Source organism: Saccopteryx leptura, chromosome 1, assembly GCF_036850995.1.
Source record: "Saccopteryx leptura isolate mSacLep1 chromosome 1, mSacLep1_pri_phased_curated, whole genome shotgun sequence".
Classification (NCBI taxonomy): Eukaryota; Metazoa; Chordata; class Mammalia; order Chiroptera; family Emballonuridae; genus Saccopteryx; species Saccopteryx leptura.
Window position 1 is genome coordinate 248,852,735 of NC_089503.1, and position 15,679 is coordinate 248,868,413.

Here is a 15,679-nt window from a genome sequence, read left to right on the forward strand (position 1 = left end):
CTAGTTAAAGCGATGGGGCAGATTTTATTCTTAACACTACTGCAGGAGGGAGAAGGGTCCAGTGTGAACTGAACTTCTCTCTGGGCAGATGTGATTGGGCGCCTCACAGGGAGGATGAGGGAGTGGGAAGAGTGGTTGGGATTTGAGCAATTGAGGAAATAGAAATTCACAAAAAGGGAAGGGGTGCTGTCAAGGTAATCAGGCCCTTTGGGCTGATTAGCACTCATTTGGAAAAGAAACAAACTCCTCTGTTAATGATAGGAGGCCCTGCTGTACGGTAGAGCTAGAGCAAGGCACTCTGTCAGTGAGGCCCTTTCCCTCCCCCAGGGACCAGAGCATTTCAAAGCCACAGCTCCCAGGCCCCCCCCCCCCCCAGGAGAGGGTTCTGGTGGTAGCTTTGCATCTCAAAGGGCAGAGAAAGTGCTTATCACTGCAAACTTTGTAATGCAACTGCTCTAGGATGGGTCTGGGGGCCATCTGCCCAACCCAGGTTTGTAATGGAATAGTCAATTCTCCTGGCAGGGCAGAGCTTTCTCAGGAAGAATTTATGGGGTTGAGTCGTCCCAGGGATGTGGCCTTGAGCTAATGTTTGCTCAGGCCTCTTAGTGTGTGTGATGGTGTTGGGGCAATGGATAAAATCATTTGTGCTGACAGTCTGAAGTTCTTCTAGCCCAAGGTCAAGACCTAGTGAAGACAGCTCATTGAAATCTGACTAGAGTTTGCTCAAGGAGAGTCTGTGTCACCATCCTTAGAATGATCTTGGCTTTGGAGAGGTTGAAGCACCTTTCAGCAGAAACAAGGAACTACTTTTCTCACCCTCGGGGTCTCCTTAACCCCCACCTCCAAACACAGACAGGCAGGGTGGAAAGGAGACAGGCTGAAGGAAGCAGAAGTTATCTGGCCAAAGTTATCAACTGGCTGAGTAATGGTATTCAGTTTCCATTCCAGAGACCAACGATGATTTCTAGAAGGCCGTTTTCACTTTGGATGCGTGCTGAGTGATCACCACCTGCCACAGTGTTGTGGGTGCTGGGCTTATGGTGGGAAATCAAGGTCAGCAATCCCTGCTGCATGAAGCCTAGGATCGAAGCAGCCACATAGCTCTAGACCAGGGGTCCCCAAACTTTTTACACAGGGGGCCAGTTCACTGTCCCTCAGACCATTGGAGGGCCAGACTATAAAAAAACTATGAACAAATCCTTATGCACACTGCACATATCTTATTTTAAAGTAAGAAAACAAAATGGGAACAAATACAATATTTAAAATAAAGAACAAGTAAATTTAAATCAACAAACTGACCAGTATTTCAATGGGAACTATGCTCCTGTCACTGACCACCAATGAAAGAGATGCCCCTTCCGGAAGTGCAGCGGGGGCTGGATAAATGGCCTCAGGGGGCAGCATGTGGCCCACGGGCCGTAGTTTGGGGACCCCTGCTCTATACCTATTCAGAGGTCCAAGCACAGATCAAGACACATGAGACTAAACAGCTCGAGATGGGGTTAGATGGCAAACAGAGGACCATATGAAGGCCTCTGTTTTCCATGCATACATTAGGTCATTTGTTCATTCCTTCAGGGAACACTTGAGTGTGAATATGGAGCTTGTATTGTGCTAGGGGTTGGGCATCAAGACAGGCCTGGTCCCTGCCCCTGAGAGGTAGTTCTTGGCTTACGCTGCTATCACAAAATACCAGGCTCGAGGCTCAAACCACAGAAATTTGTCTCACAGTTCTGGAGGCTGAAGCCTGGGATCAAGGTGCCACCTGTTCAGTTCTGAATGAAGCCCTCTTCCTGGCTACAAGCAGCCAGCTCCTCCTCGCTGTGTCCTAACAGGGCAGAGACGTAGAGAGGGGGCAACCTCTTTTATGTCTTTGTAAAGGGCACCAAGCCCATAACGAGGACCCCATTTCTCAGAACTTTATCAACCTAATCACCACCAAATGTCATCTCATTTGGGATTAGGGCTTGAAATAGGAAGTTGGAGGGAACAAGATTCAGGCCATGTAGGGGGTGCACCCTGGGTATTGGCGGGACTAGCTCTGAGGCCCCACTTGGGGTCTCCATCCTGGGGAGAAACTAGGGTGAGGATTGGTGCCCAGGTGCCCTGATAGAAACCTGAAGCTTCGAGAAGGTGCTGGCTCCCCAGTTTCCAAGGACAAGCAGAATGGTAGATCCATCATTCTCACCTCTAGCCTCCAGAAGAAACACAGGCCTGCTGACACCTTGATTTTAGCCCCATGAGGTTGATTTCAAATTTCTGAACCCCAGAACTATATGAGAATAAATTTATACTGTAAACAAACAAAACAAAAAACACCAGAGATAAAAGACACATTATCCTCGAAGGGGCAACAATGGCCCTGGCCAGTTGGCCCATTTGGTAGAGCATCAGCCCAGCATGTGGATGTCCCGGGTTCAATTCCCAGTCAGGGCACACTGCTTCTCCAACCCTCTCACTGCTCTCCGTCTACCCCCACCCTCCTCCTGCAGCCATGGCTCAATTAGCTACAGCACGTTGGCCCCGAGAATGGCTCTGTGCCCTCACTTCAGGAGCTAAAAAAGGCTCAGTTGCTGAGCAATGGAGCAATTCCTCAGATGGGCAGAGCATTCACTATAGGGGGCCTGCTGGTTGGATCCTGGTCCAGGGGTATGCAGGAGTCTGTTTCTTTGCCATCCTTGCTCTTACTTAAAAAAAAAAAAAAAAAAAAAAGGTGGCAACAATGAGACTTAACAGCTGACTTCTCAACAGAAACAATGGGAGTCAAAAAACAACAGAATGAGGTTTTGAAAGTAAATGCCAGCCCTGGCCAGTTGGCTTAGTGGATAGAGTGTCGGCCTGGCATATGGACATTCTGGGTTTGATTCCTGGTCAAAGCACAAAAGAGAAGCAACTATCTGCTTCTCTCCCCCTCCCTCTCTCCCTCTTCCCTTCCCGCAGCCAGTGGCTAGATTGGTTCAAGCATAAGCCCCAGGTACTGGGGATAGCTTGGATGGTCCCAACATCAGCCTCAGGTGCTTAGAATAGCTCAGTTGATTTGAGCATCAGCCCAAGACTGGGGTTACCAGGTGGATCATGGTTGGGGTATGTGTGGGAGTCTATCTCCCCTCTCACTTAGAAAAAAATGCCTGCCGACCCAAAATTTTATACCTAGTAACAAATATTCTTACAAAATAAAGATGAAAATAAAAATGTTTTTGGATACACAACAGCTGAGAGAATTCATAGCTGCACTAAATTAAGTGCTAACAAAAACTCTTTGGGCTTAAGGGAAATGATTGCAGAGGGAACCTCAGAAAGATGAGAGTGACATAGGGCAATTATGTGAGTAAACAAATAAACACGCACTGCCATAAGCAACAACACATACCTGGGCTTGAGTATCAGAAATGAGCCTACTAGCTGTATTGTAGGCAGGTCAATGCTGTCTCTTCATCTGTCAATGGGGATTCTGATGGCAGTACCAACCTGAAGTGACTGTGAAGGGTCTGTGAGATAATTCTTAGTGTAGCACCTGGCCTACAATGAGCCCTACTGTAATTTTCACACCAAGTAGTCCCACTGTCTTATGCAGGTCTGAAAACTGTGAGAACCACTCTAGACTCTCACTCAGATCCAAAATTATCCCAAAAGGCCTACAGAATCTTTCTGTGTAGGAAAAACATGGGCAGCAAAGGCCATAGTCCTGATGTTAAAAATGGGGTTTCTGGCTATCGACTAGGAAGGACAGGAACCTATACCTCAGTGTGACCAGCTGTCTCCCCAGCTGCTGCAAACAGGGTGGCCAGAAGGTAGTGGCCTGCAATGGTGACTACTGGCAATAGAACTTCTGGCTCTTCTAGTGAGGCTAGGCCCACAGAGTAGACAGGGCTGCTTAAATGGGGCCTGCAAGAGCTTTGTCCCCTTGGAGTTCACTCAGCTCCACTACACTGAGTCCAGAGTAAAACACCACGGACAAACTGGCAGATGGGCAGCCCAGCTTCCAGCAAAGGATGTCTTTGCCCACATTTTTGTGTCAGACTTTCCATCCATCCATTCATCCATCCATCCATCTTCTGAAGTCAAGCATGCTTTCCAACCTAAACTTTGCTGCTAACATCCAATGAAAGAACGTAACATCAAAAGCAAAATCTGGCCCTGGATGGTTGGCTCAAAGTAGTATGTTGGGCCAGTGTGTGGAAGTCCCGGGTTGGATTCCCGGCCAGGGCACACAGGAGAAGCACCCATCTGCTTCTCCACACCTCCCCCTCTCCTTCCTCTCTGTCTCTCTCTTCCTCTCCCGCAGCCAAGGCTCCATTGGAGCAAAGTTGGCCTGGGCAGTGAGGATGGCTCCACAGCCTCCACTTCAGGCACTAGAATGGCTCTGGATGCAACAGAGCAGCACCCCAGATGGGCAGAGCATCGCCCCCTGGTGGGCATGCCGGGTGGATCCCGGTCGGGCGCATGCGGGAGTCTGTCTCTGCTTCCCTGCTTCTCACTTCAGAAAAAAAAAAGAGGAAAAACCTGAGACCAAGTTCTTCACCATCTTCTCCCTCTCAGATTCCTGGTGGCATTATCTCTATTCCTCTAGAATGTCAACCTTTCTCATACTCCATCCTCCCTCCTGCTGCCCCATAGGCTTTGTACCAACCTTCTCACCTCTTCCTGGTTGTTGATCTAGAAGCACTGAAACAGGGAGAGAGGACAAAGGGCCCAAAAGTATTTTGTGTTTCCCCTATCAACTCCCAAACAGTAGGAACCAAAGGGATGAACAAGTCTACATATAGGTCTGCTTTCCCATTTGACTTTATTTCACTTTTTTTTCTATAAAATTCCTCCATAATTTCACAATTTAACAAAAAGTTTAAAATCCAGGACAAAAACAATCCTGTAACTTATTACAAACACGATTCTCCTTATTCCTTTAATCCAGGAGTTGGTCTTGGGCTGATGAGCGTCCTAGTTCCTAGTGAGACACAATCTTTGTAAAAACCCTTATGGGTAAGAAAGGTATTCGATACCTTTGCTTTTAGGTGTTGGTTTACATTTTGTTCAGGAGATAGCAAAACAAAGGGATTTGCACTGGGGGCAGGGGGCTTAACACTAAACACGCAGCAATCACAAAGTGCCTGCCCCTTCCTATGGAAGTGTTCCCAGAGCCCTCATGGGCCCAGCTGCCAGGCAGCTGGGGGGTGAGTAGGGGGCAGCTGGGAATGCTGTGGTTGGGGCCCTGGCTGCCTGGCATGTTTATCAGGTGGTCATGGGCCAGCACTGGGCCCAGAGCAGCTATAGAGGACAGCGCTTGAAGCCTTCTGGCCAGTGGAGGTAACTGAGAAATGGTTCGGTGCTTCTGAAGGCCCGGAAACAGCAGGAAGGGCCAGATGGTGCTGACGCTGAGGGTGAGCCAGACAGCCTTTCTCCAGCTGCCTCCGGTGCGAGCCCAGCTCCAGAGCAGACAGCTGCCTTTGTAATCACATGGAGCCTGCAGCCCTTTCCAGGAGATCCTCATGAAGGAGAAGACTAGTGCCCTTGAGCTGAGGCTCCTGCCTGGGACCCCTGGCAGACTGTGCAGAGGGCCAGGCAGCTGCTGCCTTTTGAGTGGCCCATGTCAGGCAGTTCCTTCTGTCCAATGTCCTGAAGTTTCCAGAGAAGGATGGTGCCCACTTTGGAGTACTGCTGGCCTGCCTGCAGAAGGGGGTGGCAGCAGTACAAGGCCTGCCACACAGGCCTTGACTCTTCTTAATACCTCAAGGCAGTGGGTCAAGAGAGAATCTGAGTGAACGGTGAGGTGTCACGATAGTTTCCTCTGAAAGTTCTTGGGCCTTCCAAGAGTTCTGGGGCTCTCAGCAGGAAGGCTGGAGTTTAGGGAAGCCTTAGAGGCAAGGATCACCAGGGAGTGTTCAGGGTCTGCCTGACAGACGGAATCAGAGCATGGACACGAGACTCAGGGACCACAGGGGAGGGATCATGGCGCTCCCCACATCAGAACTCAGGAACTGGGAGAGAGGCTGACAGTGAGTTGGAAAGAGGTGAGCCTATCTCTGGGCCCCCACATCTTGTTCAGGGCAAAAATTGAGGGGGACTGGAGGAGCATTGAGTCAGGGTCTGAGGAAACAGAGGCTGAGCAAACAGGTTCTCAGGAGCCCCACCCAAGGTGGGCTGACTCCTTGAGGACATTCTGACCCTGGAAGGTAGGCCAGAGGGAGGAGGAACCGGCCTGGCCTCGGAGAATCTCAGTCATTTGAGGATTAAGTCTCAGGGCTCTGGACAAGTGTGAATGGTAGGTGTTGGAGGGCCAAGCCCAAACCAGGTAGAGACAGGTGTGCCCAGGAGGGCCTGCCAATGGCGGGGCCCGGGCATGAGGAGCTGGCTCTGAGTCCTGATACTCCTTGAAAAAACTGCACAAACTATCACGTCTTATTTGGCAAAAGCTCATTTTTTTTTTCAAAGTTTGAAGACTCGATCAACAGAAAGGAGGAAGAGGATCCTATGGAAGGAAGGAGAGGCCGAGGCCCAGGGTGCCGTTACAAGTGGCCTGTAGCTGGCTGGAGCCCAGCAGGTCTGCTCCTAGAGACGGCTGCCAGTCTGACCAGTTGCCTGAGGACCTATTGCTCCATCGTAGTGTTCACGGGCCCTGGGCTGTGCCTTCTGAATCCTGGGAGGAGGACGAGGCGTCCTTGTACCACTGAGGGAGGATTCCTCCCTGCACCTGGAGAAAGCCAGCTGGTGCTCCGGCTCGGCCTCTAGCCCAACGACAAGACCAGTGGAGACATCTTAACCTAAAAGTCCCACCTTACTCACCCCCACCCCCCACGTGCACTGCTGCCACAGAAATGCACACCTGGAAACCGCTCTGGTACCCACAGTGCATACATACATATATAACAGAACTATACAGCACAGAGTCCCAGCACAGTGAGAACCAACAGGAGCTGCACCCAGCTCACATGGAGGACGAGCCGAGGCCTGGCCTGGAGCAGCTAGACCCTCTGAGGTCCTGGGGAGCGGTGTGTCTGAACCGTTTAGGGAGGCTGAAGGTGGTACCCCAGCTGCTCAGAGAGGCCTGGGCAGTGACACAGTGCCACATGCCCCACCATGAAGCAAGGTTGGGCACATTTCTTCCCCTATAGGAATGAGGCCCAGTGCTACCTTTAACACAAGCCACTTTCCAACGGGGACCCAGGTGATGGTCCCTGAGTGTCAGGGAGCAGCAGCAGCACTGGCCCAGCCCCCCTCGGCCCCAGGGCTCCCAGTGAGCTGGTGGGCAGGGCAGGCTGAGAGCCAATGAGGAAAGTGCAGCTGGCCATGTGGGCCAAGAACAGGGTGGTCACTAAGGCAGTGCTGCGGGCGGGTGAGTCGAGAGAAAGGCAGGCAGGTGGGGCCCAGACGTGGCCTCCCGGGACCCCGATGACAGGGGCCGGGCACCTGGTCCAGGGTCATGTGGCCACGGCCTCCAGGTAGCTCTGCAGCTTACGCACGGTGGTCTCATCCAGGGAGAAGAGATCAAAGTCGAAGGTGGTGTTGGTGACATTGAAGTGGCCTGTCTCCTCGATCAGGTTCACAATCTGGAAGTTGGTGGCAGGGCAGCTTCAGGAGACAGGAAGTTGGGCTGGGGTATCCCCCCACCCTCTAGAAACCCCTGAGGAAGAGGAGGAGGGTTCCTGGAGCTGAAGCAAGGGGTTCCAGCAGCCTGCAGGCCATACAGGCACCACCGGCCCCAGGGACTCGTGTGTGATAACCCGTGTCCTCAGCAGAACCGAGGGCAGGGCAGGCTCCATCCTAGTACCTGTTGCAGCACGTTGCGCTCCCGCAGGGCCATCAGTCTCCGGTGCAGCTCCACCAGTTCATCTGTGTAGGCCTGGGAGTGGGAGACAGGCACTCAGCAGGCGGTCTCAGCCCTTCAACTGCCCAGCCTTGAGGGGACCCCACCTGTGGTCCTGCCCATCTCAGCTGGGGACCTGGGACAGAGGTTGGCCTTGTGCCTCTGGGGCCAGCACCCTGGCACATCTGGGTTCACCCAACCAGTTCTGAAGCCCTGGGATTCCCTCCACCCCACCCAAGACCTCCACCTTGTCGTAGGTGCCCCTCTTGAGGATCTTCTCAGACTTGCTGCAGGACTCAGGGCTCCTCCGGCCTGATGCCTGCAAAATGAACTCAGGTCTGCTCTCAGCTCTTACCCATACCCCATATCCCTTCCCAGCCCCCCACAAACTGTCCAACCTCACCAAGGCCACCACTGACTGCTCAGAGCCAGCCCAGAGCTCTGGGACTGCCCAGCCTCCTTCCTCTGGCATCTGACCCTAAGGGAAGCCCATCCAGGGAAGCAGACACACCTCCGGCAGCTGGGAATGAACCAAGCCTCTCTCTGCACCCACCACCCTGTCTGGGACCCTTGGACAACCCCAGGCCCAGGACCAATGTAGGCCCAGCCTTTAGCCCTGCCTGCAAGATGTGACAGAGACCTGCCCACTGGGTAGATATCCTTCTCTGGGCAGAAGCCCCTGACTCCTGAGCTCACCTTACTGTTGGGTGGGGGTGGCTTCTTGGAGGGAGGGGGCTCACGGCTGGGCAGGCAGGAGTCAGCACTGTTATCACTGTCGCTGTCACTGAAGCTCAACCTGAACAAGGGACAAGATGCTCTGTCAGGCCTCTGCCACCCTGTTGCTTTGGGATCCATGCATGACCCATGCTCACCTGACAATGGAAGACCCCTCCTTGTGGGGCAAGCACGCTCACCCTGGACCTCAAGAGATTAAGCTCACTTAGCTCTGGGCAGTCACTGTTGACTTAAAACAAAAATAGAACGTGCCGGTGCTGCCTTCAAAGGGCAAAGAAGCCCGAGTCACAGGCATGCACCCTAAGAGGCACACCCCATGATATAGGTCTCCTGAGACCAGCACAATGGGGGGGACACACCCTACAAGCTAAAAGGATGGGGTGTGTTGGGTTCTGCTCTGTTCACATGGTCCTGCTGCAACCACTGTAGTTAAGAGGGCAGCTTGCAGGACTCTCTGAAGGAAACCTTCCCCTTAGGAGTTTCCACCTGCCTGAGCACTTTGGATGCCAGGTTTCCTCAGTGACATCAGGGCATTCCCCTGTGGGAGGGGCCCTGAATGTGATGTGTCTCCCGGTGACTCAACCTCAAACTTCCTGGGGGGCAGGGCCCTAGTTGGATCCTCAACCCCGCCTCTGTAAAATAAGGTCCAGGGAGTAGCGCACAGGGGAGGGGTGGACTCACAATAAATGGGTCACTATGTCTGGGGAGGGGGGAGGTAAGGGTGTGGTTAGTCACAGTTCAAAATCCCCAATTAGCTAGAATTGAAAAGCCTCTCTGTAGAGTTGCAATTCTAGAGTCAAATTCTCTCTCACAGTCTCAGTCTGGATCTCAGTCTAGAAAACATGGGCTGGTTCATTTCTTCCAGCTTTTTCCAGAATCTCACACACAGTGAGAGGGTGTAGAGAAGCAGATTCCTCTCCAGCTCTGCCCCTGCCCCTGCCTCGGCTGGGAATGACCTGTTCTCCTGGGGGCCTCCCTTGGGAAAGACTCCCTCTGGGATCCCTAATCCCTCACAGACATTTTGGGCTTGATCCAGCAACGAGAACCGAACAACTGTTCCTCCACAACACGTCTGCACACAGTCAACCCTGCCTGCGCCTTCTTCCTGCCTGAACCGCCTCACTGGGAAAGCAGTGCCAGGAATGCTGCATGTAGCCTGGGCCTCAGGGGCTCCTGTCTTCCTTCCCTTCAAGGCCAAGGCTGTCTTATTTACTCAGGAAAAATTCTCCCTCAGTAAGCATCAGGCCCTGGGACCCCTGCTCTCCTGAGGCCAAGAGGTTTCTCTCCTTGACTTCCCAGCTGCAGATTACACCAGTGGGAAAGGCAATAGTGTCTCCTTGTTGCCTAGGTGACACTACCGCATCAGCCAGACCCAGGCTCATCCCACTGCTCTGTATACCCCTCAAGTCCCCCTCTTCCTGGGGTCTACCAGGTGGCAGCTGAGGGCCAGCAGACTGTGGGCCTCCCCAGGAAACACACCAGGATGAGATGAGACTTGGCCAGCTCCTTCTAGCCAGCTGCAGCGCTGATGTAAGGTCTGTGTGGCCCCTTCCTTCCCTGACAATGGATGCTATGCCCCCTTGATGCCCAGGGAAGCCCCCTAGGCCTTCCATGTCTGTCCCTGCAAAAGGATGCTTAAGGTGCTTCTATGTGTTTAGTCCCTGCACCACTGTGGGAAACCCTTAAAATGGGACCTTCTTAATTCCCTGCTCCTAGTTTCTGTGCCATAGGCACCCACACAGAATGCTGCCAACACCAAGCAGTCAGGAGCCATGGCCGTTAACCCTACCTCCCACCCCCACCCCAGTTAAGTCTCCTTTAAATAATAGCCACACACTCAGGATGCTGCGTTTCATCAGCTAGACTGACATAGACTGCCTATAAGCACCTGTTAGGCGTCCCTGTGCCTTGTGGGTGAAGACTGGGTGATTGGCCCAGCTCAAGGAGCTGCTGAAGCCTGGAGGCCTTGGCCTCCCAAGGAGGAGGGGCTGAATCTGAGCCCAACTAGACCTCTGACCACTGGGTGTGCCCCTTCCTTGGGCCTGTGGCCAAGGCTGGCACTTGTTCTGCGCTAGAGGCTGAGAACACAGTTATCCCCAAGGTGCTCACTCCCACAGGACATTTCTTAGATTGTCCTCACCCTGTGCCACACACGTGGGGAAAGGGGAAAAGGTCCCAAAGTCTGAGAAGAGTGGAACCAGCCTACCCCCACCCCAACCCCTGCCTCTGATCAGAACTGGCCCTAGGATTGCTGGGCACTGCCTCTCCCTACTTCTTAGATGGTCTCCCTCATCATCCCACCCCTTCCCACCAGAAAGCCCACACTTTCCAATGACAAGAGGAGGGATGCCACCTAAGACCCTTCCATTTCAAGAAACAGGAAATACCATGTGGCCCCAAGGCAGGGCACCATCAAGGCGGCTAGGATGCTTTCTTTGCCCCCACCCTAGGGAAGCTCCTGTCCTAGTCCTGTATCCTGGAGGCCCCACAATCTCAGAAGTCACCGGCGTTACCCCCCCCCCCCCCAGCCTGGGCACCTGGAATCCCTTCCTGCATTCGTCTTGCCGGCAGCCTCCTCGCCTGATGAAGAATCATCCTCGTCAGACTCTTCAGACTGCAGGTCCTCCACCATGGAGCGCAGGGGTCCTAAGCAGGGTGGCAAGGAAAGGAGGAGGGAGAAGACAAAGTGAGGTCAGGTCTCTACCTGGCCCTGCAGGGTCCCCACCAGCTCCAGAGCCATATGAGCTTCTTGACACCATAATCCCAAAAATGTACCCACACAAACCCACCTAGGAAGTCCCTCGGCCATGTGGGGTCTGCCACCCATCTCCAAGGACTGTCTCCAAGGCCACCCTCTGCCTAAGGGACACTGGCTCCCCTCTACCCCCTACCTTCCTGGCCCTGCTCGCAGGCCTCTGGCCCCTGGCCCGAGGCAGGAGCACAGAGCTCTTCCATTGCCAAAGCCAAACGAGCAGCCTTCCTCTGATCCTAGTACTGAGATTGGAGTCTCTGCTGGGAGACAGTACCAGCCAGCATGCCCGGAGAATGAGGCGGCCAGAGCCCAAAGCCTGTGCCCCTGCGCAGGCTTGCCCAGCACCTCAGCAATCCCCTCTGCTGCTTCCAGCCCAATGTCCTCCCCTTTCTCCAGAGGCACCCGGTTCCAGTCCCCTACAGAGGCATCTTTGGTTTATATTCTCGTTACCAAGGCAACAGAGGGACACAAAGCCCTCAATTACCTTGGTCACATGATCCTGCTTCAGCAGGTTCCCCCTCCCATTCCTATAGATAAGAACACTTGAAGAGTAGGGGCTTCTAGCACCCCATCCCCCAGGTTCCCTCAGTGACTGCACATCTGAATTCCGGGTTAGACCTCCTCATCCCCAAATACACTTTCCTCCTTCAGCTTTCCGCAACCCTTGAAAAGGATTCTAGGCTATGGGGGGGAGGAGACTGCAGGTCCAATCCACCAGAAGTAATGCTTCAGGATTGAGGGAGAGTGGCAGGGTCAGCAGGGCTCGTGGGCCCACCCTGCACCTCAGGAAGGCCCTCACTAATCTGGGGAAGCCAAGTGGGCCTTATGCCCTCTCCCCTCAACAACCTCCTAATTCCCAGGGGTCCTGCAAGAAAGTGGCAGAAATGCAGACTGCTGAGTGCCAGCCAGACCTGCTGCAGGAGCAGAGCATCCCTGCCCTGATCCATGAGAGCTCTCCTGTGATGAGATGGGTGAGAGGGCTGGCAAAGGAACATGTGCTGCCTTGTTGGGGAGGAGCTGGCAAGGGTGTCTGGAATGGATAGGTCCTAAATCAGAAAGGGCCTTCTCCACTGGCCCACAGTACTTCATCAGCACAGCTCAAAGCCCTCATCATATAGCAGGGTGTTCTGAGGGCCCAGGGGATGGATAACAAAAGGAGTAGCACTTTTCACACCTGGCTGACAGTCAGGGGAACTGTTCCTGCTTTTCTTTTTAATATACTCCCAGAGCTTCAACAACCTATGAATGTGAGTCTCTGGGGGCCCAGACTGGGCAAGCAGCAGTACACTGAAGAAAAGTCCAGGGTAAGTTCAGCTCAGGCATGAGGCTCCTGGCCTCCCTCATTCAGGGCTTCCTCCCCCATACTAACACTTCTCCATCACTCCAGACCCATCCCCACCATCCCTACCCTCCCCCTCACTGAAGAGCCTGCCTCTCACACCCTGCCTTGGGTAAGGTCAATGGGTTTTTCCGGCAGCTGTCAGATTCTGAAGCTCAGGCAAGGAGTAAGCCCCACGTAAGTTACGGAAATTATACATAACCCCCCTCTGATTCAGTAACAAACCCAGAACCCTACCAAACTCCAGACAGAGTCAGGAGCTGTCCCACAGCATTAAGTCACAGCACACTTTCCATCTCTTTCCTCTGTCATCACCCACCTTGACTGTGGTTCTGAGATGGCTCAAAATCCGAATCTGAACTGGAGTCAGAGCTGGAGCTGGAGTTAGATAGGCTCGACTGGGCGGACTTCACCCCACAATAGGGGTGCAGTGGGAGAGCAGGGAGAGAAGACAAGGATAATCTTTTAGCCCAAAAAAAGGAGTGGATGAAGGCACCAGGCTCAAAGCACACAAGAGGACCCCTGCATACACACTCCTGAGAACATGGCTTCCTGGGTCCACAGGCACCCAGCTCCCACCTCACCCCAACTTCAGACCACCACCAGTTTGCATTCCAAATGCAATGGCCTTTCTTTTTCCACTGACAAACTTTAAATTTCTAGTAGTTCCAGAATCTAAAATCAGTATGCTGATTTTCCCATATATCTCGGCAGAAGGACAGAGAACTCCATGAAAGGGGGGGGGGGGCTAGCACATCTGTTTGTGGGCCCTGCCATCCTCCTGTGAGGGCTAGAGCTGGCGATGGAGGCTGTGATGCCATGGGGAAGAGAGGAAAGATCTAAAACAAGAAAGATGGGTGCAGAGACCCAGCTTCTCATTCTGCTCCTTGATTCCCCACAGCCAGTCCTGAGGCTGAGTGATGACAAGAAGCTGTCTCCCTGCCACATGCTGCTGTCACCCACCAAGTGTCCTGAGGCGATGACGAGTGTGCCTACTGTACCCAGAGTAGGGTCACATCCTCTTCTTCCTGCAGCTATCTATCATAACTCCACCACCAGGGGGCAGTAAAAGCCAAAACTAGGCCACTAGGTCTTAGGATACATGGGTAGAAAGGAACTGGTCACTTCAAGACCCTACTCAGGGAAAGGGCCTCTAGTCTCACCACACTGAGTGCTAAGCTAGAATAGGGGCCCTGGTTTCTGCCAACAGGCAGCTTGTAAGGTATCTATGGCAGAGCCAGCCACACATCTGTGGCACAGGCTCTGAAGGGCACAGGGCAAATTCCACAGCTTTGAAAGTCTGCCCTGGCCCAGAGCGCCCCAGACACCTGGAGGCTGCCTCCCCTGCAGGAAGCTGTCATCATGCCAGGCGCTGTCTAGCCCTCTCGCCTTGGGGGAGGACCATCTGGAGGAATGGAACACCTTGAATGCTTGGGACTATCTACCTCTGGGAACCTCCCTTGTCAAGAGGAGAGGGGACCAGGTGTCAGGCAGAGGCCCCTAACAGCATCTGCTCAGTCCTGCATTTGTCACGTGAGAGAAGACCCCAGGAAAGGAGTCCCGGACCGCAGGGAAAGTCCCTCCTGAAGGGTGAGCTGAGGGCAGCTCCTAACCTGCAGAAGGGACCCAGGAAGGCACAAGTCTCTGCTCACTCAATAGACACAGAGAGTGATCAGGCCACCCGTGGAAAGAACATTTGTCACCTGAAGAGTTAAGAGGCCTCTTCTCTGGAGGTAACCTCGGCCCAACCCACCTGCTCCAGGCCCTCCCACAAGGTCCTGCTGACGCCCTCCACTCACATGCCTCCACACTCGAGAATCCTCCAGGGGAAACCCAGCCTAGATTAGCATCAACCACCATCTACTGTGGGGGTATGACACAGACCAGCATAAATTCCCAAACCCCAACTGGCCTGGAGCCACATGGCCCCTCAAGCATGCAGACCCCTGAGTTTTTATTCTGGTTCAGGGGTCCTGGTTCTGACTGTGGCTTTGTCACCAACTAGCCAAGGCCATTCCCAGCTTTAAACCTTAGTTTCCCCTATCTTCAAACTCTGCGAGTGTTTGTGTCAGCCACCAGCACACGAAGGCCCATTGTGCCTCTGCCATCTGAGGCAGAGAATTTGAATAGACCTCCTGGGCTGGGGGCATGAGCAACAGGGTCCATGAGGCTGACACAAAATAGCAGGTTCAGGCCCGGAGCTGGACCCAGGTGGCTGCCGTTGAGTATGCAAGCTCAGGGCAGTAGGCTGGGCTGGCTCCAGACCCTGTGCTGGGGCCAGAGGAGGGACAAGCTAGTCAGGCAAGCTTCTCAGATGCATTTGACCCTTTTCCTTCCACACAAATCCAAGGGGCAGGAATGGTTTGGGCCCAATGGCAGAAATGGTGAGGGTCCATAAGTACAGAAGGGGTAGGTGTGAGTGCTGCTGATAAGGGCCATTGCTCGGCCACATGCAGTGTCCAGGAGGGCTGAGGGGCCTGCTGTGCTCCTAGCACTCCGGGCCCATGTCTGAACAGGACCCCACAGGCCAAGGAGACCATAGAGAAGCAGCTGGAGGAGCTGGGGGCTTGGCCCAGGGACTCAGACAAGAAGCCCCCTGACCACCTCTCGGCCAAGTGGGAGGAGGCATCTTAGGTTCCATGCTATGGTGAGCTTTCCAGTGGTGGTGCCCCATGCAGCCTCAGGGTGGGATGGCCTGAGACTGTCAAGAGAGGTATACGCAACACTGTCTCACCTTCTCCTCCATAGATGTCTGTGCATCACCAAGGTCCCAGGATTGGAAACATCACTGAGTCACTGTCCAGTAGCCCTACACACCTCTGGGAACCCCATTAGTGGCCTGGGTCTCACAGCTACATGGACCCTGAATGGCTAAAGCTTATCACTGAGAAGTCTCTCAGGGCTGGGATGTGCCACTTCAGCCAGGAGAAACCCCCTTTTTTATGGAAGCCAGGCCTACCAATACCAGCCAGTATACTAATACCAACCTTGGGTGCAGAAGGGCCTCACTTGAAACCCTCTCGAGTGGAAAGGGGATAAGGTACCTGCC

General features: G+C 53.6%; 1 protein-coding gene across 5 annotated transcripts in view; it reads right to left on the bottom strand.

Moving 5' to 3' along the window:
* Positions 1-4,770: 4,770 nt before the first annotated feature.
* MLLT1 (MLLT1 super elongation complex subunit) overlaps positions 4,771-15,679 on the bottom strand; it is a 75,294-nt gene continuing 64,385 nt past the window's right edge. For all 5 annotated transcript variants that reach the window (XM_066345081.1, XM_066345098.1, XM_066345088.1 and 2 more), the window contains 6 exons: positions 12,950-13,037; positions 11,077-11,185; positions 8,501-8,600; positions 8,052-8,123; positions 7,769-7,840; positions 4,771-7,547 (listed from right to left, as the gene is read on the bottom strand). In XM_066345081.1, coding sequence (XP_066201178.1) covers positions 7,419-7,547; positions 7,769-7,840; positions 8,052-8,123; positions 8,501-8,600; positions 11,077-11,185; positions 12,950-13,037 — 570 coding nt within the window. In that variant the 3' untranslated portion in view covers positions 4,771-7,418. The remainder of the gene's footprint in view (positions 7,548-7,768; positions 7,841-8,051; positions 8,124-8,500; positions 8,601-11,076; positions 11,186-12,949; positions 13,038-15,679) is intronic.